Here is a 25,010-nt window from a genome sequence, read left to right as displayed (position 1 = left end):
CCCAAATTGTTAAATTAGCGAGTCTATTAAAACCACATGTAGTCCTTGAAACAATTTCTGTTCATTCGCGTTTCTGTTTATTTAGAATACCTATTTTAAGAAATACCAATACCGTCCTGCCGATAATTGTTGGGAGGACGAATTGTGTCTTTCGTTTGAAACAAAATGAACTTAAACGTGTATGTGAATAGTTATTAATATCTACTGAACGGTTTTCTATAATATTGTGTACCAAAAAATATAATTTGAAATATAAATATAAAAAATATAAAGTGAATAAAATATTTGAGCGAAATGGGTGACATCTCGATGTTCATTTAGAACTCAGGAAATAACCCAAATTGGGAGTGTTGAAGCAAATTGTAATTAAACGTTGATATTTACTTTCCCCAGCTACATCAGCTGCTGCCTTCTTCAACGCAAGCCCAGGCGTGGTGCTGGACATCCTAAGCCCACTCATTGAGGAAACCAGCGCAGCCGTAGCGAAAGCTTTCATCAACAAAATCCTGGGTTCGATTCCCATCAAAGATGTTTTGCTTGACGACTGATTGGCATAAGCAGTTGATTAATTGAACTATAGAAATATGTAAAACCCTGTGACGAGTGGAGATGTTCGTTGTAGGATTCGTTCAAGTTTACATCGAAATTTATAATATAAAAAACCACACATTTCATTTATCTAGAAAAAATAGATCACGTTTCGGTCCTTCACAGGGCAGTTAGAGACGAGCCTCGAAAGATCCGATATAAGACGCGTACATCATCCATCGTTTCTGCTTAGTACCTTAAGTTTAAGTTAATGTTAGCCTATAATATTTAATGTTGATGTACAATTTAGTAATATGCATATTGGTATAGAGCTAGATATGTAAATTCAATTGACATAAAGAATTACAGTTCCCAGTGTTTGTGATTATAGTTACGTTACCTTTATGTTTTAGAAGTATGTAACGAGTACAGAAACGTTTTTCCATTTCACATGACATGATAATGACAATTATTCCACTAGAATGCGAATCGTCTATTAGTTACCGATTGTACCTGTTATTGTAATTATAATTTTAGATGTAGTAAGTATTTCAAATTTTTATTATTAAGTATTGTTTGAAATTTTGTAATTTTTATATCCTCCACGAAAATTTGACAAATTGATGTATATAATATCCTTAATTTTATTCGGACCAAAGATTCTAGAAATGTCAGGGAGGATATAATACCCTAAAATCTCTAGTGACGTAAAATAAATGTACCGTTTATTTATCCGTTTTTCATTTCGAATTTCCTACAAATAAAATGTACTATTTTAAACAATATTGCAACTTAAGGACAATTCCGGGTTGCGGGCGACAGCGCAAGGACCGGACGGATAAAGGCCAATATTCCTATTAGCGTATGTTACGCTATTTATTAGATTATTATAATCGTTTAGTATCAAAGTGTGGAAATTTGTTTTTAATAAGTGAAACTTATTCAGATGACCTATAGGTTAGGTTACTCGTAGTGTCCAAAAGTAGGTATGTATAAGTACAAATATGTCTCAAAAGGTTTTTATAATGCAGAGTAGGGTCATTTGACATTCTACCTGTATATTCATTACCTACAACTTGTCCTAAGACCTTACAACGAGGCCGGTCCACCACATAAGGATTCTATAGCCAACTCGACCATTCCTCTTATAAAGGCATATTTTTTCAAATGAAATGTTAGAATACGTTGATACAAACAAACAGACAAGATGTGGACAATATTATTAAAGTTTATTCTGTTAGGGATTTATGTGGAAAATGTGTTGGGAAGGAGAGTGGACAGGAACAATGCCTCTTATGTGGTCGATGATTCTTGTGAGTAACTTTGTTTAAAATTACATCAGATTGTGTTAATCAATTATTTTAATTTTAGCTGTATCACGCAGCTTCGCTTTAGTGGGAAAGCCGGAATAAAAATTAACTTCTAACTAAAGTACCTAAGGATAAGAATAAATAACCTTCTTAATTGTGAAAGAATTTTGGAAATCGATTCAGTAGTTGCGAAGCTTACCCCTGACATATAAACTAACAATTTGTAAAATTAGATTAGGTATTATAATCTCACAATACCTAGAGTACAAATAAAGCTTTGCATTAATTAAAATTATTATAACATTTCATACAAATGACAGCGTCAATATTATTCAAACTCATGTAGATTTAATATTGTCAAGAAATCCAATGTCATAATAATGTTTCATCGAACGCGATCAGCGATAAAATTCATTTAAATAGTAATTACTGAGTTGGCATATTCATATTTGAATTATATAAATATTTGAAATTATCATACGATCACAATGAATCATCGCAAGATAAGTGAAACTAAATTCATATATTACTATATCATCGGAAATTTAAGCTAATTAAATTTTGTTTTTCAACATCGTTTTAGCCAAAATATTTTAATTTGTTTCTTTAGTAAAATCATCGGTGTGCCACTACAGCGACCCAAATGTGGCTGACTGTATCCAAAGAATGGCGGAACAAGCCAAACATCTTTTAGCCAATGGCGTGCCGAACTTTGGCATCCAGCCGTTGGAACCCTTGAAAGTCCCGAGTATCAGACTAAGGCAACATAATGTCCCAAAGAATGCTTTCAAATATGACGCGTGGCTCACAGATGTCATGATCAGAGGACTGACGAATTACACTTTTAATAAATTAGAGTAAGTATTTTCGCTGGTATATACACAAATACACAACAAATACTCAGGGAGGGTTAATAAGAATGGACAGAATCAAGAGAACCATGAACTATGGTAGTTTTCATTTCTAATAGCTGCAAAATTAAATGAAATTCATGTTTCCCACACGAAATTTTCTTTGGATAACACCGGGGAGAAAGCACATAAATATCGATGTTGACATATAAGTAACTCAAAATGTTCAAGAAAATATCATTTACTTACCTACAACGAGATTACTCTCTTTATTACCTTTGGTGCTATAAATGGTTTTACATAATTCCAGCGTGTACCCTGAAGATTTGAAAGTAACAGCGAACATTAGTCTCCCGCGCTTGGCCATGGCCGGGGAGTATGTAGTGCTGGGAGAGTTCCAGATGTTGCCAGTGGAGTCCACGGGGAAAATGTCGGCCAACTTTTGTATGTTTTCAATTATATCTATATATTAGTTTATGTAATGCCATTGATGTTTTAAATTGCTTTAACTTCCAACTTGATAATTTTTCTTAAAGTACCTAACTAAATATATTTCAGCAGTGAGTTTCTTTATTGTTATAAAATACTTATTTTGAACCTTAGCTTAATATGACATATGATAGGTGATGAAGGCCTCCTATCCTATCCATAATAATTTAAAGAGGAATAATATAACCTGAGTAGATTAGGGCCGATTACCCCTTCGATAAACTGTTAGTAATTAATTTGTTAAAATCTAGAACATTCTTAATCGGTCTCTTATTCAGTCTCATATGAGTTTATCCTCCTCCTTTACTAATATCGTTTTGTTTTGATAAATATTATTACTATTTTTATTAATACAGCAATGTGTACTGCGTCCCTGGTGGCCCTGGGTGCGCGTGTCCACAAACGGATGGTGATCCGCGACGCTGACGTCCGCCTGCAGTGCGGCGAGACCGTCCGCGCAGACCTGGATGAGGTCCATTCCACTACCAATGAAATGGGTACGCATATGTTATGTCCTTTTTTATCCTAGATTTGATTTTTTGAGTTTTAAAATTGGTCTTCGTGGTATAGACCACGAATTTCCTCTTTATCCATCTAAAAGGCAAGTGTCCAGGCCCCAGGCCAGCAATGACACTAAAATAGCTAATGATGATGATATCTTGATATTGTTTAACTTTCGTTTGAGTGTATTAGAATATGTGAGAGTTTATTTCAAATATCGTAAAGGTATTTAAAAACAGAATCACGATAGCACATTTTATGTTTTCTTTTTTTTTCGTCAGAGATGATAACAGACCACATAGCGAGGATGCACTCAGCGGAGATCGTGAAGGAGATCCAGCCCGCAGTGGAGACCTCCTTGGCGATGGTCCTGGAGGATATCGCCAATAAGTTCCTCAAGCATGTGCCTTCCGAAATGGTCTTCCCCAACTAGTTTAAAAAAATGTTTATTTGATATAACAATTTTAAAGTAATATAACGTGGATAATGATTGTACCATGGAATTAATAGGTACTCCGGTTGTACTAAGTACTTATTAAATCCATGGATTGTACCAAATGGTATTTTAAATTCAGAGTGGCCAGCAATTATTACACCGTAAATGACGATGAATTTTTGTTGACGTTACCAGTTGTGTAAAATCTTGTAATTGAATATTGTACCAAAATGATCTCTGCTTGGCATACGTCATGGCGTTAATCACGATACTGGTCTTCCACGAATCCCAAATTTGCCAATGGTAGATACAAACTTTATACATATATTTCTATAAATATTTATTTATTTTTTATTTTCTGATTTTTTTTTCATTGTTAGGATTTGCGTACATATTATACTGAACTTAGATGTAGTTCAAGCAGTTATCTTGTTCATACATTTTTACATTGTATCGTGTACAATATTTTTTTTCTGTGTTTGGTAATGAATGATTTTATTTATTGAAATATTTATTTAATTTATTTGTAGATTGTAAAAATAAAATGAAATATTACATATCACAGTTTATTTTTATATACGTCGCCTTTTCTCTCACTCATTTCACGAAAATACAAAACGATAACTCGATACCAAAGATCTCGATTAGGCGATCGATATCAGTTACTTAATCAGGAGATAATTAATCGTGGTATTGAGTGAGACTTGCTCGGTATTACAGCAGTGACGTAACTACTCGCGACCGAGACCACTCCGTATTGCAACACTATACACGTTGTGTACATAAAGCCTTGCCATTTAAATTACAACCTTAATTTTAACACATAAAATAGTTTTTAGAATGAGTGGAATTTTATGGGTCGAAGACCTAAAATTATACAATTATGACGACACCACCAAAAGGTGCAGCATTGCATTGTCAAAGCGATTTGCTTATTGTAATGTTAGTAGTTGTTATTTTGGCTTGCATTTTAGAAACATAGCCCAAGGTCCTGATTAAAATACTGTCTGGAAGGTTGATGGGTGTGACTGGTCGTCCCAGTTATAATTTTGTTGGTGACTTGTTGAATTGTTGAGCAACTTCATTGTCGAACGAAGTGAAGACATTCACCATCGTTTATCGTTCATTATTGTCTTACAATCATAGACAGAAAATCATAAGGAATAAATTAATTACATTATTTATTTATTCTTTGACATTTTCAGAATGTAAATGGGTTTTTACTACGACACCGTGAAATATAGAATTCCTATACTACACGTAGATGTGCCTAACTATATCTATGCCAAATTTCATAAAGGTCAGTTGAGCAGTTAAAGCCTGTTGATGTAATAACCACACAATCATCTCATCTCATTTCCCTATTTACAATATTGCTAGTCAAATCAGATACCTTTTTTTCTAATGTCAAAAACAAAAAGTATATGGAGCTTGTTCATACAAGCTCCATATACTTTTTGTTTATGTAAGTAATGTGCTATGACGTCATGATTGCATTCCTAATGTATTTTAATGAGAACCAAAAAATAGTAAATTACATAAAAAATAATCTGAACAAGTAAAGTGACATCTAATTATTGTATTTGATTATTTAAATACCTTTAGGTGTCAATTTTTTTACCTAGTCAAATAGGGCCCTGAAAATATAGTGGTAAGGTACAGAGTTAATCCAGGTCATATTTTACCCAAGTGCCAAATTTTATAAGAACAGTGAAACCAGATTGAGTAATAAGTACATAAACTTTGCATTTATAATATTTAACATAATAATTGTGAGATAAATTATTCTTTCGTGATATTTTTTACACATAAGAAATGTTTTGTTTTGCAACTGCTCGTTGTAGATTATCTGATAAGTTGATCTGATGATTACCATCGCTCTATCGTCACGTCCTGAATCATATTTATACTAAAACTTGGCAAAGAAGCCTTCATTTGTTAGTAATTAGTAAAATGTGGAAATTATTATTTCTGCTCGCTTCAGTGCACGCGGTCTGCGCGGGAGTCGGAAAGAGTTTCATCAACTGTAAGTTTTTGGACGTCTACGACCAAACGCCAAATATTCTATGCTAATCAAGCATAGTTTGTTTGGCGTTTGGTCCCGCTGTAGAATAGAACTTCAATCAATCTCCCGTAGAACTTCAATCTCCCGTAGATGAGGTGCTTAGTTGCCGTCGGACATAGCCCTGGAAATTGACAGGCATCATAGGAGGATTGACGTCAGGCAAGCGACCGGTATAAAATTCCAGCCGATTATTCAAAAATTTGAGGTTTATTTCTTAATTTCTCGTGGCGTCACAGTCCCGATTTAATACAGAAATATGTTAAGATGAGAGAGAGAGAAAGATAAAAAGTTTTATTTTATAAATTATGAAAATTCACACATTTTATTTATTTTTATTTTAATAACATGTTACGTAATTAGGACATGTAAATTCGTTAAGGTTTCAAATTAAAATTATTTCGTTTTAGTTGGCGGGTTTGTTTGCCCTAGAGAGGACAGAGCCCTTGGTCGGTGTTTACGAGACGCACTCAATGCCTACATCCCTAAATTGGCCACAGGTATGCTTACGATCATCTCATTAAAAATTGTAGTTCAAGCTCAAGGAATTTAACATATTCATTCCGACCAGCATATTATTTATTTTTCATCATGAATTATGGAGATGAGAAATATCTACATAGTTACTCCTTTTGTCTTTTTAAAGCACTTTTTCTCCGCACACTAGCGCCACCTCACAATTTTATTAATTTCTTTTATTTTTTATCGAAAATTAAAAAAATATTTTAACAGATTATGCTTACATTACAAAATATAGTCTTCGTCTCGAAGCCAGGAACGGGCCGCTAGTATTATATATAGGTATAACTAACGTTATATAGTTTCCTCTATGTTTCAGGCGTGCCAGAGTACGGTATCCCTCCCAGTGAGCCGCTGGTAGTGCCGTCTCTGTCTGTCCAACAGTCGTCAGGCCCCATCTCCGTGTGGTCCTCCTACACCGATGTCACTGTGCGAGGCCCCTCCACTATGAGGATCAAGGACGTCAAGTGAGTGTGCATAGGACTCTCCGCATGTTCCTGTTGCGTTCGAAGCTGTGACGCCGCAAGCCTCAGGTTAGGCGCAAAAATAACCTTGAAATGTTGAAGATTCGTCTGTTATTCCACAAACGGTCGCCTGTCCAACATTAATCTTGGGAATGCTTTTATTGCCAATTAGCAGCCTAGGCTATACCTTAGACGCCTCATACGACATAGAATTAAATGATGAATGGTCTTAATCTAGGGTGGGAACAACAACACAATGTTGGCGACGCGAGTTAAAGTTAACGTCAAAGTTGACAGTTGCAACCCACTCTTAGTGTAATTTTTTCATAGATTCTTCTTTCTTATCACGTACATGTACAAGAGAAGCATATGTCAAGACTTTTATTGATGTTGAAATATGTAAAAGTTTACAGCAATTCTTGCTTCTGAAGACATATTATGACATTATCAAAGTTCAAAGTAGATTAGCTAATAAATAAAATGTTTTGGGTTGTTGTTGACTCAGGTATTACACAGGCTATTTAACATGTGCAAGATTCTATTAGTCATAAATAATAAATCGATATACCTATATGAGAAACTTTCGCCTCATGTGGTGAACATGAGGCGAAAGTTCTCAACCTCTTTACACAATAGAGTTCATTATTTATATTCTTATTTTTTTCAGAGTATATTCGGATGAGCACAAAGTAGTCGCCAATATTTATATCCCGGAATTACGAATGAAGGGTAATTATGAACTGTCAGGAAACTTACTGATGCTGCCGATCAAGGGAGATGGAAAATTTTCCGCAAAATACGGTAAGACTTAAATACTGTGCCACAAATATAAACCAGTTCGAATTGCCTCGATATTTACAAAGATGTTTTTAATATTCTCTTTCATCTGATCGTCTTCCGGTTTTTCATCAGTCTGCTTACATACATTTTCTTCTATTTCGTAATATTTTCTGCATCCTTCATCCTACTGGATCATTGGCACGCATAGACACCATTTGGGAGTCTTCCCACTGGGTCATAACGAGGGGACCTTTGTAATTTATTTCAGGAGATATAGATGCAATCGTGACCATAAGCTTGGGCAGAGCACGGCGCTTGAATGACGTGGACGCTCTGTCGTGCGAAGACCTCCACGTGAAGTTCCACCTTGGATACGCTTCCATGCAATTGCAGAATCTTTTTGGAGGCGATGACGAACTGGGTAAAGTATACTTACTTTTGCCCGAGAATTTGCTCACGTGATTTTTGAACGGAACCAGTTCTTTTTTCGGGATAATTTTTCCAAAGTTTTTTCTGAAGATTGAGTGATGAAGTAACAAACAGACTTCCGCAATTTTAATATCGTACAAAATTTTAATATCATACAAGATACAGGAATTAGGATATCAAAACCTAAACCTAAATATTTGAGAAATAAACATTCTTATAAAACTTTATAATTTCAGGTAATACGATGAATTCATTTTTGAACGAGAACTGGCAGAAGTTGGCTGAGGAATTGAAAGCACCAATGGAAGAGGCTCTGAGAGACTTCCTGAAGCCTTTGGCAGACCACGCCTTCGCCACTTTGAACGCTGATGATATACTTCAATAGAGAACAGGCGATGTATGGAAAAGACCATTGATTTGATTGACAGAAGAGAAGGCAAGGAATCTGTCTCTCTATAGTTTAATGGAAATCTAGGGCCAAACACAGGTGATGAAACGCAACTATACTGAAACTGCCTGCAACTTCTGGTTACTTTTGAGTCTCATAAGGTTCTGCTATAGAACACACCACATACTATAGGGTGAGAGGGAAAGGTGTTAAGTTAACTTTTGTGGCATCACATCAAAATAGTTCTATTGTTTTGCAAATTTATTTCTTCTGCTTTTCACCGTCTTGTAAAGAATCGATGTAAATGATACAAATTTACATAAATCTTTACAGCACAAGATTTTAGATTTTTGACGATCCAATGAAATAATTAAAGAAATAAGTATTACTCATAAAGTGCTTACAGCAGCTTGGTTTTCGACACAAATGCATTTGATGACGCAAATGAAGTTCAAACTTGATGTGTATCATATCTAATTTATGTGTAGGTATCGACATTAAGTAGGTTAAGTATTTATTCTTTTTAAAAGCGTTTGTTAATTAAATATTATGAAATACATTAAAATACGTTTAAATACATATTTTTTTATTCACATAAAAATACTTATCTTTACAACTATACTTTATGATCACATTCTTTTATATAGTGCACAATACACTGAGATTAAGTTATGTACTTACAAACTTACAGCTAATTTGGTTACTACTTAAATAAATAAAACTTATTATAGCGCAGTACAACACATGCCCAGAAATGTTTTTAAAAAATGATATCTTTATATAGGTAAAATAAATTGGATGTTATTTTTTCATTATCATTGTGTAGAGATTTTAATATCATTTTATTATGTCAGTTGTCATTTATCTGTAGACGATTTGTAACCTGCAATCGCTATTACGTTATTACTATTGACAAATGTCTAACTATAACAAGTTTCTTAAGATCCCGATTGAACTCCTGAAGAATTTCAATTAATATTTAAATGGAATTAGTATTACTTTTATGAGGAACCCAACTTAACAATATGTATTGAACGCAAAATCTACTTAGGTACGTATATACCTCCTACAAAATATATAATGCATTGAATACTCCAAACACGCCAGTCTTAAATCTTAAATCACTTAAATAAATTGAACGAAATTCTTCAGTTGTTATAGGATCAATTGTAATTAATTCTCTTTGTAACTAGATTCCGAAATAATATTATTAAGTTATGTCATAAGTTCAGCTATGGCTACAATGCAAAACACTTGAGAATTTACACAATTATTATTACCTACGACATTTTACTGGCCAACACAAGTGAAGTTAAGGACGATGATATGCATATATCAGGTGGCTTTGATCGATTTAAGAAAATACATTTTAGATAGTAATTTCATGAGAACCAAATACCATTTTGCAAATTGACGCTTTCAGCGCCATCTAAAAAACAATTATTGTAATTCTGTTTATGGCTTGGTCTGTAATCAGGTAACGTTCATTATAAAACTAGTGTAAAAGTCATATCACACATCTACCTCACCACCTCCTGGTAAGAGGACGTTCACAAAAACGCCCGCACCCTTAAATAAGTTAACTGCTCGCTTAAATTGACTGCTTGCTGTCAGCTCTCGTCTTATCAATGTAAAGTAAGCCCACTTTTCACTAAACGTCATCTTGCCGAATGAGAGCAACGCGGTAAAGTGTGCTATGACTTTAAGTCTTTCAATCACTGGTCTATGGCTTCAGCCACAGGTCCATGGGGACTCTCTCGAAGGCAGCGTTGAGGAACGCCTTGAAGTGCTTGGAAATGGACACGGCTGCTGCAGGCCGCATCTCCTCGATGATCTCTGCTGCGTTGTTGTTGAGGAACTGGTTCATGGCTTCACCTAGAATTGAAACGTATTATAGGTTAATTGTGGTTAAAGCTTATCCCATTAAACCAGCAGATCCCAGAATGTTGCCGTGACAACTAATTTAAATGACTGTCGATTTATTGAAGGTAACATTAATCTGCGCAGAAAAACGCAAAGTAAGTAGTATTTTGCCAATAATATCTAAGTTTATTGGTAGAACCATAGATATTAAAACATGTTTAAATCTGTGGGTAGAACAGAATCAATCCTCCGATTAAAACAAAACTAGCAATTAAATATTTACGATGCAGGCGTGCGTTCCGTTTGGTTTTCCTAGACAGCTGTCTGGGGAAAAAACCCTAAAAAAATAAGCTTGTTTCATAGTTATGAAACAAGCTTATTTTTTTAGGGTTTATAAGAATATAAACTTAGCCTTGGCCTTCACATTCCATTAGTTTAGATTTCCACGCAGAAATATTGGACTAGTATTGTACTTTCATAGTATTTGTCTAAAAAAACTTTAAAAAGTGTCCTCACCAATGACGCTTCCATAGTTGATGGTGTCTCGAACCCTGAACCTGGAGTTTCTGAGCTTGAAGTCAACCAGCAGCCTATCAGCGGTCATGTACTTGATGTTGTCCTTTTCGAATTCCTTGCCAAAGATTTTGGCGATTGCCACCACGTCGACTGGAAAAGTTAAACATTCAGGATTAACAGTGTGATTATTATTTTTAGATTCAAAATAACGAAGGATTCCGTACCATTATTATCTATGAAAACGAAAAAAAAATCTCGTATATATCTGTTGTATGGATGCCCGTTTAAATAATTATTATATTCTGTTGTTAAGTACATCGACAACAGAAATACATCATCTTTGAATATTTTAACTGTTTTAACTATCGTAGTTCATATGATACAGCTTGGTTATGGTAACATGCATATAGATGGTCGAACAGACGAGTCTTAGGTCCCATTTTACCCTTTGAAAAGTAACATTGTACTCACTGAACGCTGCCCAGAAGTCTCCCTGCGAGCGCACCGGAAACAGCAGCACCTGTCCGGAGACCTCGTAGCGGCCCGTGATCTCGATCCGCGGCAGGATCAGCCCCATGTCGATCCTTAACTTCTTCAAGTCCGACCTGAAAAGCGATCATGGTTTTCTGACGCCAAAAGGGCAGTTTTTTTGTTCTCAAAACACCTCAACATACATTGGCTGGAAGACATGGAATTTGCAATAAGTCCGCCTGTGCGCTCCATTCATAAATTGCTATGCTACAACTTATGTATTATCTGTAAATGTTGTAATAAATAAGTGATTTATCTATCTATACGAGAATCGCATTCTTTAAATTTCTATGTGGCAGTTTCTTCACGGCACCAGGTACGGACAAAATACATAAATGCACTCTCTTCATAGTAACCTTTGAAGGCCAAACTTCACAACTTTCCCCAAAAACTCAATAACAAAGGTAATATTATTTTTTAGAAACACGGGTAAAAACTACATCTAATGCATATTGATATTTCGTTAAACGATTATTGGGGAAAGTTGTACAAGTGTTATGGCGTAACGTAAAAATAGGAAGATAATATTCGTAATTTACTTTCTGGAGTGAACCTTAACCTCGCATAACCTTACATGTGTGTTATCACTAACGTGATGAACAAGATCTGAATAATACATTGGTATGCATGCAATATTATATTTTGAAATTTTAAAATCAATTATAATAAGCTTATTTTCCCGACCTTTGTACATTATCGTACCCGTGGGAATTTCTGGACATCCTCTGTTAGTGTTCCCTTAGCAAGGAATATACATACTAAATTTCAGCTTTTTACGCTCAGTATTTTAGCTTTAACTTCTTAGTTAAATACAAGAAATTTATAAAAGTATCACCTCAATGAAAGGGAATTTTATAAACAGGGATTAAAAGTACATTCAGGGCATAGGGAGAAAAGTCCTAACTACAACAGACAGAAACACACATTTAAAATACGTACAGTACCCATGATTTTATACAGAGTATAAAAAATATGCCCCACTCATTTTGAGTGTGGTGCCAAGTCATACTTTTGCAATTGTTTGTCACTCGATCGTGTCGTAAGATACGTACGCCTCTGCTGTTGGCTAACGAACCACAAACTTCAACTTAAGATTACTTGCAATCTTTATTAACAATACGCTCACAATGGTCTAGTGAAATGTACGAGCAAATGAGCGAGGATATTCAGAAACTTGTAACTAGTAGTGTTCATTTGTTGCTTCTTTACGAAGCTCCAATCCCTTGAGAGTTTGGGGGTAAAATAGGTAGATTTAGGTACATGCAATCTATTATTACCACACAATTGGAGAAAAAGAACTGTAACTTAAGAATAGACGACTGGTTTTAGAGACAAACCTCAAAAAGTAGACCATATGATACATTTGTAGATAAATAAAATGCAACGAATATTTAAATTGCACTTCGGTTTATAGTGATATTTTTTTGTACAATACCAATATGAACATCGCTTAGCTACCACTTAGTAAACTGTTCTAACATTACAACAATATTAGGAAATCGGTCAGTCCAGTTGTGGAATATAGAAAGGAAGCTCCAAAATATTATTTTATTTTTTGTCATCATTATTACTGAGATTTTAAAATTATAATATAAATTAATTGTGAGCGATTACGCTCACAATAACGTATTAATTATAATACGTTATGTAAATAATTGAGCTTATAAATAAATTTTACATCTTATTAGGGTGTGAACCAGGTTAAAAACTTATTTGCATCTAGCAATAATAGTAGGTAGATATCATTAATCTCTTTCTCAACCAAATCGGCTCAGCGGTTTAGATGTGAAAGGGTCACAGAAGACAGACTTTCACAGAACATTCATCGGAAAGAAGTTCTAACAGTTTAAGGCCAATGGGCTTCATTTTAATGTTAATTATTTAATGAACCTACGTGTGGGATTTCAGATAACGATATATTATTATGATATAAACTTACCTAATTTTAGTGACAGTATAGTTACTAGGTCCAATGACTGTGATATTACTGAATGCAGCAGTGACTCTCACTGGTCCAGCATCATTCTCCATCACCAGCCTGTCAATGAGCAGAGGCTCCATAGGCGGGATGCCGATGTCTATCAAACCCTTGGCTAGATATGGACGGAGGTGGTTGAAGGAGTTCTTGATGCAGCTGTCCAGTTGAGGGTCGCTCCGACTGCATGGCTGGATGTACTCCGCTGGAATAGAGGAATATACAAGTTGAGTTTGAGTTCTCACATGAAACTGGAGAAACTAAAAGAGTCACAAAAATACATTTATTTTAAAGGCTTCAAATCATAAAGTTTTTTAAAAGACCAAAATTTTCACCGATTTTTTTAATCAAGTCGTATAAGTTTGAACTTAATATTCCTTGAATACAAGGAAGCTTTGCTTTTTATGCTAGTAATAATGAAGAGCACCAAGAAAAATCTTCTGATTAGTTACAGATTTTGTTCATTCAAATTTTACACTGTAATAAAAGTGTGACAAAACATTATACACACACGTGAGGTTACCGTGAAGTTTCAAAACACATGTTGTGTCTTTACATTCTAGCATAAAATTATAGTCAATTTGAAGAATCAGGAGAAGAGAAATGATGTTGTCCTTGACACGGAAGTTTCAATCTTAACATAATACAGTGGGTGCTGTAACAATATACATATTGCAAAATTGTTACACAGGTCGTGTTATGTGAACAATTGAAGATCATGGTACTGAGGCAAACCACTGCGAGAACATACATTGAAGAAGGCATTACATAGTATTTGTGTTTATGTAAGTACCTATTTCATTCTTCTTCTTCTTTGCGTGTAGATGGCAAATCTACAACTACTACAATTGGGTGATAAATATATTCTTACCACAACCTAGCCACTCGATGACATAATGAATATTATTATTCCATCACAAAAGCAAAAAGAAACAAAACAAAAGAACATATGTTATATTTTTAACAAAGTGAGGTTTTAGGTTTAAGGTTTCTTAATAAAAGTTTCAAAAGAAAGATTAGAAACAAGAGGTGAGGAAAAAAATATTGTTAAAATATTCTAATTGTAAGCAATAAAATGGTGATTTTGCGTCATATTGTTTAATTTCAATATATTACATAATCTATTACATCCAAAAATTGTCTAGATTCAGAATATTTCTACCAAATTATGTTCTAAATATTGATATATCTTGAAATGGCATTGAGACATCAACATGAAATGCGTTACATTATATAACATTAGTAAGTGCATTGCATATTGAGCAAATGCGGTCAGCGAGCACAAGGTGACGCAAAGTGAATGACCGAGGAAATTAAAAGAAAGTGCCTTTAGGCTTGTCTTATTTCACATACATATAATAAGAATACTTTTAAAAAATACAGATGAGTAGCGACGAAAGTTTAATCTATCTGGAACATCGTACATAAATTCGAGCGGCAGTTTTTGAGACAGATTGACAGACGGAAAGACGCATCGAGGGACTTCTTTGTGTATATACATACGAGTACGAAAACCCAAAAGTGAATGGTAGAGTTGGTAAGGGACCTCAAATCGAGTGCTTTTAATTCCTCAAATAAGTAAAAAATGTTAGGATACGTTCATCCATAAATCATTAAACAAATCTACCTTGGATACCTATATTAAAAGAGGGAATCGTTTCTAGAATTTCTTTATTCTTTAATTTTTTGCATAATAACAAAATAATTACCACTTTTATTTTTTTTTAAATTACCTTTAATTAATAAAAATTTAATTATTAGGACCTGCAGTATTACTGAAAAAGTTACAAACTACTGGCATTTCGGAACGATCACTGCTAAGAAGAAATGCCAAAATAAACTTATATAAACAGTGTTGCTCTTTTCAATAATGTTTTTAATATATAACACCCAAATGTATGTAGTATTTACATTTGGGCATTTTATACTGACGTGACTGCTGCCGTGCGATGACGACAAAATTAAATGTTTACTTGTGTGATATTACTTTGAAATTAGCATACTCTAAGTGCTATTGAGTTTTTCAATCCAACTTGTGTAATAATCCTTTATTGGTTAATCACTATTTAATCAAATAATTTATCATCCGTAACCAGAGTACTAAACTAATATTGTACAAGATCCGTTGATGTGGTATGTAATAACAAATAAGAAGTTATATAACTGTTCAAAGGTTAAACTTAAAGGACTCTGATTGACCATTAACATCAAATGATTCCTAAAAATGTTTTTGCTAAGTACGTAATATTCATGAGTTGGAAAAAGCGATTCAGATTATTGTCTAGCTATGTCCCATTATATAGGTAGTAGGTATATCGAAGCCTACTTGCATGTGGTTCGGCTATATCGACCTTAACCGGAGGAAATATGGCGACAGTCGCAAGGACCGTACAGCCGAAACAGTAACAGCGCAAAGGGCTCTCAGGTGGGGACGAACCTCAGCTTAGGGCGTTACTCGCAAAAATGACAAGAGAGGTATTGAGAGAAGCGACCTGGTGCCGACGGGTGGTGTAGTAGCCATGTCCCATACAGAGCAAATGTCGTATACCAAAAGAAAATACGAATTCGTTTCAAAGTAAGCTACACATGATATTTTTTGTCTTATACATGGTTAAAATAAAACTCTACATGAGTAACTGTGGATTTAGTTAAATTCAGTAAATAAAGTAAAGCAAACTCTATTCAATTACAGTATCATATTCAGAAATGAAATGATAGGTATTCCTTCACCGGAAGCAAGTGGTCTATAAGTACATGAGTCAAATTGGTATACAAACTTATGTGGCTCGAGCAGCATTCGAACTTTTCGACCACAGGCGAATGGTCTCAACTTAGACCACCGCTTCAAATTCAACTTTTGGCCTAATATGTTGCATGAATACATACGATTTAAAAGTGCGTAAATCAGCTAAAGTCTGTAAAGTGGGTTTATGTGTCGCGCTGGCGGCTATTGCATCGTTGTATAAGCGTTACATCACCGGTGACCTTGTGCAAGAACTCGATTTTACCACTCGTTCAAGTTCAACGTTCTCTTGCGCTTGTTAATGAAATCGGAGATATTATTTATGCGGATGATCAAAGATTTTAAAAGAAATTTCAGTTGTGGTGTATTTATTTGTAAGTCAATACATGTTACCTATTATATTACATATAATAAAGCAGTAAAAAATGTCTGTCTGTTTTTTTATTTCGCTCTTTTTTAGTTTTAAAAACTGTTTAACTGCAATATTATTTTTATTATCTTATTAAATAGGCGATTTTGCCGGGTAAAAAATGGCGCAATTCGGATATTCGTAAAATATCAATATATTTTTTTATAATATTGTGCAATAAGTTTTAAATAAACGGTTGGGTAAAGACCCAACGATCTTCATGCATCAGCTTATCCCATTGCCTAGCATTGAAACACTTTTTTTCACCTCTCAGAATAAGCTAATAGTACGAAACATAGATACGAGTCAACCCTTGTAAAATGTCACAATTTCATTCCCATACATTACTCTTGCCAGCTGCAGAAAAAGATACACAAAAGGAAAATGGAGCAATACCTGCGCTATGTTTAATATAATCTATACATAAAAACGTTTCTCAGGGCTGTGACAAAACAATTAAGCCTAACGTTTTGGGAAAATCACATTTTGAAACTTATCGTGAGAACTTTTCAATCAATCCAAAAGTTTATGAAAATTGTGACACAGATTGGAAATGTATGTATCAATTAAGTTTGATATTTAGATTGAACTCCATACAGATAAATCTGTATGTCTATCTGTGAGTTCAATCATACATAGGTATTTCCAAAAATATAATATGATGAATGAATTCAAGTACATTATTTTAAAATTCGATAGACACGAAGAAGACAAAATTAAATTTTGGAAGGATAAGCCATTTTGAAAATTAAAGATTCATTTCTAGGTATTTCTATTTTAGAAATATGAAAATAAAGTCGATAAATCATAAGTAAATAATAAATTTTCAATTATTATGTTAGTAAATAAACCTAATCATAACAGCGCTTCCACCTGGAAGCGTGGAGACTACACAAAAAATAGACAGACTTAAAATTTACTATGGAACCAAAGATTCCGTTTCTTAGATGGTATCCAAGATGTTACAACAAAATTATTGTAAATCAATTTTTCGGCGTCGATCTGACGCGCATGTATCTATTCAATTTGCTCACTTGCTTCATCTTATTGCTTGCGGACCACTTTCTACTTTACGAAACTCACTATTAGGGAAACCTAGCTATGTAGACGATCTCATCTTTCGTAAAACTCATTTATATTGCTCACAGTGTGGTAAGACTGAAGGCAGGAATGTATCTTCATCAAGAGAATGATTCATCGGTTCATTACGAAGTATATTGCTGGTTGAAATATTATAGAAATGAAATATTTTAATTTTTCATCAAAATTATATTATTTATTTTGTGTTTTATTATAGCACAAAAGATAACATGACAAAATAGTATTGTCTCTCTCAATTAAGCAATTAAAATCCATACATCATATTATAAATGATTTCTATCTTTCCATCTCCCTTTTACACTTTCACACCTAAACGGCTGGACAGATTTCGAAAATTACATATGAACATGATATATGTATAGTGCAATTTATCCAGAATTTACCACGGGAATCCCAAAGCGTTAACAAAAATTTATAAAGTCGGAAATACAGGTACGCACCCGTTGCACTAGTATTGCGTTTTATTAGATCGATTCGTAATTATTTCTTGAGTTCAGCTGGAACTAATGAATCCCAAACTTTTTGTTAATAAATTATAGTCTTCATAATAGACTTATCTATTTTTGTGTCGAGAAGTATACGTAAAAAATATTAGATGGTCAGACAGACATGAGAAACGCGATGAATGAAATATGGAGCAGAGTCACAATGACTAAGTTTACGTGAAAGGAAATACTGAAAACAATAAAAAAACAACGGAATTTAGAAATTTCAACCAAATACTACTAAGTCATTGAACGAACCACTACAAAAGTATACAAAATCAAGTTTTATTTTAGTATTTGTTTAATCTGTCTTACTCATGGGGTTTGTATTCATTTAATTATATATTTTAAATCTATCAGCGCTGTACTTAAAAGACTTCCTTAATTATGTTTTCAGGAGAATTTTGCTGATTCTGTTTAGGCTGCCATCGACCTTAACGCGTGATTCATTTATAACAAAGCAGTTCTAATAACGTAAGTCGTAACGTCTGCATAACAGTTTTGCAATAAAACATCCGACACGGAGTTGCATAGCCAACGCCTCGAAGTTGCGCCTGAGACCCGTGGTAACTGCTTGTACTACTTGTTCATGTAGTGTTTTTATATCTATATTAATATAATAAGCTGAGGATCTAGTTTGTATGATGATTGAACAAGCTAATCGAAGCGAGGCGAAAGCCTATTTATTTTGATACAAGTGGAAATAAAAATGAAATTATAAAAACCATATAAATTGAGAAAAATAGTGTATACTTCATGTAATAAATATTATTAACTTAAGTCTCCCTGACCTGAGCGTCGGTGCTCGGAGTCCGCTATATTATACTACTAGATATGATCTATAGAACTCATATCCCAAATTATTATCAAAACCATGAAAATTGATAATTGACTAAATGAAAGTGAATGATATAAGAGCAAAGAAGAATCATCTCATTTGTGTATCGGAGAAGTGGATGATTCTTGAAATATTCACAACCTAGTCTAACAAATTGCGACCTTAAAACTATTATGTTACTAATTAGTCCATCCAGAAACTAATTTCGGGGCACAGTCGTGAGCCAACTAGTGAGATGTCGCAACTGTGTCGCAAACGACTAAAGATGATGTCAAGGTGTCGGCATGCTCTCGTGCTCTCAGGGCGGGTGTTTTAATTTCAATCGCCTTTCAAAAGTGTCAATTGTCAGAACAAATGAATTTAAATTAGGGTTGACGATAATATTATTACTTATTCACTAATTTGTTGCTTATTATTTTACCTATATATTATTGCATCACATTGTCGATCGTTCGCATCTAAAGGATCGTTCGTTCGCTCTCTCTCTGTCTCATCTGAGTTTTCTAGTTTCATCGTCAGAGTAAGAATCTAATTTATTTATTTAAAAGTTTATGTACATGGGCTCCGACGCTCAACGACTGAGAAAGGAACCGGGAAAACGTTCAGATGAGAGAGAGAGAGAGAGTTATACATAGAGATACTACAAAGAGACAGACAGTAAATAGAAAAGTAAGTATCTGCTTATTTGAAGTGAAAATTTTCTGCCAATATTCCGAGGTTTGTAATGATACCGAGCGAATAAAACTAAAAATCTTTGGTTTGGTCTTTAATATTTTTAAGAAAACAACGACATTGGACCAATGTTATTTGAATTTCCAAAAACAAGTTGTCCAAATAATCGACAACTCTTGAAAACTAGTTATTGACACAAAAGAAAAACGTCTTATTGACTCTGGTTTGAAGGCTAGCTATGTGTGTCTTGTTTTCCTGCAAAACCATAAAAGCGTTGAACTCCTCCGAGACAATCGACCATTATGTGCGCATGCCCAATATAACCAGACGATAAAACAAATGTGTCTTTGTTTAGTTTATGTCCAAACCTGTACAGTCTACTCGGAAAAGCGATACCACAGAAACCTGTGACAATTTCCTTACAAAATTATTTACATTGTTAGTTCCCGCGGAACGTAGGCTAAAGCACCGATACTTGCAAGTATATAATGTTATGTAATATCCATTTATTTTCGTTGGATTCCTGTCCAGTCTGAGTTTTCCAAAAAGTTGTAACTTTTAAACAAATATACTATATCTAATACAATATTAAATAAAATAATCCACGGATAAAAGCTATTTTTTATGTTTATAAATCATGCTGTATTAGCATCAAAATAATTAGTTTGCCCACAAAATTTTTCGGAAAACTCACACACTCAAAAACTAGTTTCATCGTTTAGGTTTCAGAGATACAGATCACAATATAAAAGTCTAGAATAACAAGTCAAAAACAAGATGACCTTTAGAAGATCAAAAAATACATCGTTAGAACTTTAAGAAAAATAAAGAAATGATTGCAGCGTCGTTAACAATACTAAAGAGAACATAATATAAAAACTTCTGTGCTGCATCTGAAAACGAAGTATGTATAGTTCAGTAAATGAAGAAATATTAAAGTTCAATCCTATTATTTGTGGGAGCCGACCACAAATAAATAGGAATTAACTTAAAGACTCCGACGATGGCTACATGAATTTCCATTGACATAATGACGTAATTTAATTTATTCCTGGAATAATTTCGTATTAGAAATATCACTCAAATGTTAACACAATGAAATCAATCAAACAATGCGCTATAAAGTGCAGAAACATTTCTCAGAATTTTATTAGCAAGTGGCTCTAAGCAGGACGTTAAATATTTTCCTGTAACCTGTATCCTGTATCCGTAATGATTCAAATCAACAGGGTTATAAAGTGCTTGATGTACCAATCATTGAGGCTATCTGATAATATAATTAAGGTACAAATTAATTCACCTCAAGCAAGCATTGAATAGAGACGTGTTCTCGGCAACTTCTCCGCTACATGTAAATCAAAGAGGAAAAAATATACTGAGATCCAACTCCAGTCTACATTAAACATGGGTTCAGGTTTTATGGGTTGATCTTAACGGATACATTTATGGAACATTTTTATTAATAATGGTACTGAAAGAAATTGAAAGGGTTTGTCATATTGAGTCTGTATCATGTACTATTGCTTCTTCTAAGACAAAATGAGGAGTAGTTTCTAAAATCGTGCATCGCGCAAACCCCAAATCAAAGTAAATCATTTATTCAGAAATTAGACCTTCATAGGCACTTTTTCACGTAAATTTTTATATTATATAGTAATTTCTCAAAAAGCTACAAACTAATAGCATTTCGGAACGACCACTGCTGAGAAAAAATGCCGAAAGAAACTCATTTGAACAGTGTTGGCACCCCAAAAAATATCAGATATAGTCAAGAGAACACTTGCTCCTATAAGTGCGTTATTGTTTCCCAATTTCCACTTCTCATTCTCATCACGTCGGACGCGGTCATTTTATAATAAACGAACACACAAAAGGCATGGCAAGGCTGAAAAACTGTCCACAGACTGCCACTGAATATTCATATCAGGTATTGGCATTGTCGGTGTGACCCCTAGCCAACTCTTTGGCGATCTATTTTAAGAATTAATCAATGATAAGATAAAGATGTCAGCGCCGGTTGACTGTAAGAGATCCCTACATGGGATAAGTTTTCCGGACCTGTTTCATGGCCAATTCCTTCGCCCTCCAATCTTCACGACTCTGGAATGCTTTGCCCGCTGACATTACCATCTTAAACAGCAAATTTTATTTCAAGAAAAGAGTTCATGCTCATCTTTTGGACTCCTTTTCCTCCTGATTTTCTCTCTGTTTAGCTTTTATCTGTATTTCTTGGACATAATTTTTATTATTTTGGTTTGTATGTATTCATATATTGATATATATGTATATATGCTTTGCTATTTATATTTATATTTTATATATGTAGTTATTATTGTATTTTAGTATGTGGTAGTACTTATTTGTGTTTAAGATATTTTTGCGCCGCACAACTTTTCTCTGTTTCTCCTAATGGTTAGCTGGGAGAGAATGCTTATAGCATTAAGTTCGCCATTTGTTTATAAGTATGTTTTTACTTGGAACAATAAAGTCTTATAAATAAATAAAAAATAAGTTCGCCGGTATACATGTATCTTTTTTTAATAATTTTGATTAATGTACTTATTCAATAAAGTTGTACGAACAAACAAACAAGATGCCTATGCATATATAAAATATAATTTAATACTTTTTCTAGATTTTTTTTTTATATTTGTAATACTTTTGTATCATGTTAATTTGGTAAATAAAGTTTGATATAAATATGTATGAAATTTTGTTTGAAAGTTGTACTGTAAATAGTAAAACGAAAAGAGCATCACTGAAAACATTTCATTAAATTGGTATCTACCTAAATCTTAGTACTGTGTTCATTATGAAAACAAAATTGAAGTTTCAAGTTATTATTTCCACTGAAAAACTTTATTTTAATACACTTACAAGGCAAAACAAACATATGAATCTTTTGTCCATATACAAACACATTGTAATATGGGTTCGCCAATTTCGACAGACGACGGAACAAACACACAGTTAAAACCAAAGCCTTGGCATAAAATAATATGACTTACTAATGTTGTAAACGCAAGAAAATTGACATTTAAAACAGCAATTGTCAATTTTCTGACTGAATACACTTTAAAATTTGCTCCGTAGTTTCCAGGAGTAGGTACAGAAAGTATAAACAGGTTGAATTTTTTTAAAACCAGTCCAAGTCCAAATTATCTCAGCCGATGTCCTCCTTAAATTACAAAACAAAGTCCTTTGCTTGTCAATCTGTTTGCGATCCAAAACTACTGCATGGATTTTCATGCGGCTTTTATCATTATATAGTGTGATTTCTGAGGAAGGGCTAGGTGTATAATTTATGTATTATGTTTTATCCGAGCGAAGACGGGATAGGCCGCAAATCGATGATAAATTAAAAAGAATATTTAAAAACTATAAAATAATAAAGAAATAAATAATTTTCGTATAAAAAAAAACAATCAGACTTAATTAGTTAGACGAAACTTTATGTTGTTGTAGGTATGAATAGATTTATAGTTTTTTAAAATCCACATAATACATATAGTCCGTATTTTCTTAACAAAGACAAAAAAACTAAGTAATAACATGTAAAAATAAACTGTATATAAAATCTCTGCATGGTCAGAATGATGACAATAAAAAAAGATAAGGAGTTAAATATAAAATCACAAACTTGACAATAGTTAGTATACAGCCGGGAGGAAACCTGACCTACTAAAATGTGGACAATTATGACGGCAGAGGAGATTACTCTGTAATATAATAACCTTGAAATATCCGGTGTGATGATAATCAAAGGTATTTTTATAATATTTCATGAGTGATCATCAAGAAATTACAACATTAACGTCGCCAAGAATCAACGCGCCTGTTGGCAGTTTATAGGGATGGAAATACAAATATATTATGGAAGTATACATATAATCTCTGCCTAAAAAACAGACGTGATAATATGTATGTATAATGATGGAAACATGCTGAAGGCTTTAGTGAACTCTACATGAGCAAACCGCGGGCCGCAACTAGTTTTAAATCACTTGGTTTTCTTACTGCGGCTTAATATTTATTTTTTTTTTGACTGAAGTTTTCGCGTTAACCTACCTACTACTTAGCCTAGGAAGGAATTTTTTTGAAATACTGGGAATGGTTATTATCCTAATAATATGTATAATATCGATTAGTCTCAATTGATAATGCATAATATATACAAAACCAAATGAATGTCAAATATTACAATATTATTTGACTGCAATGGTTTATGACAGTATGGGTAATAACCTATAAGCAGTCTGCGAATTTTCAATGAATTAGGTGTCTTCCGTTGTTAATTAGAGCTTTTTCTGATTGGACTTTTTTTTTAAAGTCATATCTGCGCCTGCGCCTGCGCTAACCTTAACTTTCAAACTAACTTCTAGAGAAAGATAAAATAATTAGTTAAAGAAGTAAAGTAAATTACGGTATACCTAGCGTTTACTACCCATACAGTTCTTGATAACATAGGTTATTCTGAATCAATTACATCATGGCAACTTATTCTAAATCTGTTAACAAATAATAATAAGATTTTTTTTTCCTAGCTGTTTGTCCCACTGCAGGGCAAAACTCTCAATATCTTCCGCATATTACTTTCCCACAGTCTTTGGTCTCCATTACCTGTCCAATGCTCAAAAGTCACCTGACCTTGGAGATAGAAAAATGAGAAGAAAAATCTTGTTTTCTTCTTTAACAAGAAGAATAAATAAATATAATATAAAAAAAATATAAACTTACGTGTTGTGAGAATGATATTATTTTCAGCCGCTTGCCCATTGTGACAGATCACTGTCAGACATAACACTAGGAGGGACACGATGCACCTGTTGGCCATTTTCGTTCTAATAACTTTTTTTATACTTTTTGCTACGAAAAAATATACAAAACGTTTGCTTTAATCGTTCAATTGCAACAATCCATAACTTTCGATAAACACATAAACCTTTTCACTATTTTTATTGTCAACAATTTTTAATGCTGGTTGAAATCGAATATAAGATTTTAAAAATCGTTTGAATTTTTTTTTTTTCGAAATTTGAATTGAATCGCGTCCGGAGGAGGGCGATATCAGTTAGCAATAGGCGCGTGGTAGGGCCGCGAGACGGGCGCGCGTTTCATTT

At 33.7% G+C, this 25,010-nt stretch overlaps 3 protein-coding genes across 3 annotated transcripts in view; 2 read left to right on the top strand and 1 right to left on the bottom strand.

The window, feature by feature from the left end:
* Positions 1-9,334, top strand: part of LOC128669715 (uncharacterized) — a 15,334-nt gene extending 6,000 nt beyond the window's left edge. The window contains exons 6-12 of the mRNA XM_064435947.1: positions 394-545; positions 6,000-6,141; positions 6,588-6,677; positions 7,016-7,163; positions 7,828-7,961; positions 8,209-8,361; positions 8,606-9,334. Of these exons, the coding sequence (XP_064292017.1) occupies positions 394-545; positions 6,000-6,141; positions 6,588-6,677; positions 7,016-7,163; positions 7,828-7,961; positions 8,209-8,361; positions 8,606-8,754 (968 nt within the window). The 3' untranslated portion in view covers positions 8,755-9,334. The remainder of the gene's footprint in view (positions 1-393; positions 546-5,999; positions 6,142-6,587; positions 6,678-7,015; positions 7,164-7,827; positions 7,962-8,208; positions 8,362-8,605) is intronic.
* LOC128670268 (uncharacterized) lies at positions 1,345-4,659 on the top strand. The gene is made up of 5 exons (XM_053745803.2): positions 1,345-1,841; positions 2,449-2,695; positions 3,000-3,133; positions 3,535-3,675; positions 3,961-4,659. The coding sequence occupies exons 1-5, from the start codon at positions 1,736-1,738 to the stop codon at positions 4,110-4,112; spliced, it is 780 nt and encodes a 259-aa protein (XP_053601778.1). The 5' UTR covers positions 1,345-1,735; the 3' UTR covers positions 4,113-4,659.
* On the bottom strand, positions 9,327-25,010 carry LOC128670269 (uncharacterized). Its single transcript, XM_053745804.1, has 5 exons — positions 24,628-25,010; positions 13,607-13,847; positions 11,608-11,741; positions 11,137-11,286; positions 9,327-10,632 (listed from the first exon to the last, which is right to left on the bottom strand). Exons 1-5 carry the CDS (start codon positions 24,722-24,724, stop codon positions 10,481-10,483), a joined length of 774 nt encoding a protein of 257 aa, XP_053601779.1. The 5' UTR covers positions 24,725-25,010; the 3' UTR covers positions 9,327-10,480.

The sequence above is a fragment of the Plodia interpunctella genome, chromosome 5, assembly GCF_027563975.2.
Source record: "Plodia interpunctella isolate USDA-ARS_2022_Savannah chromosome 5, ilPloInte3.2, whole genome shotgun sequence".
In the NCBI taxonomy this organism is placed as follows: domain Eukaryota; kingdom Metazoa; phylum Arthropoda; class Insecta; order Lepidoptera; family Pyralidae; genus Plodia; species Plodia interpunctella.
This window is presented reverse-complemented; position numbering and strand designations above follow the sequence as displayed.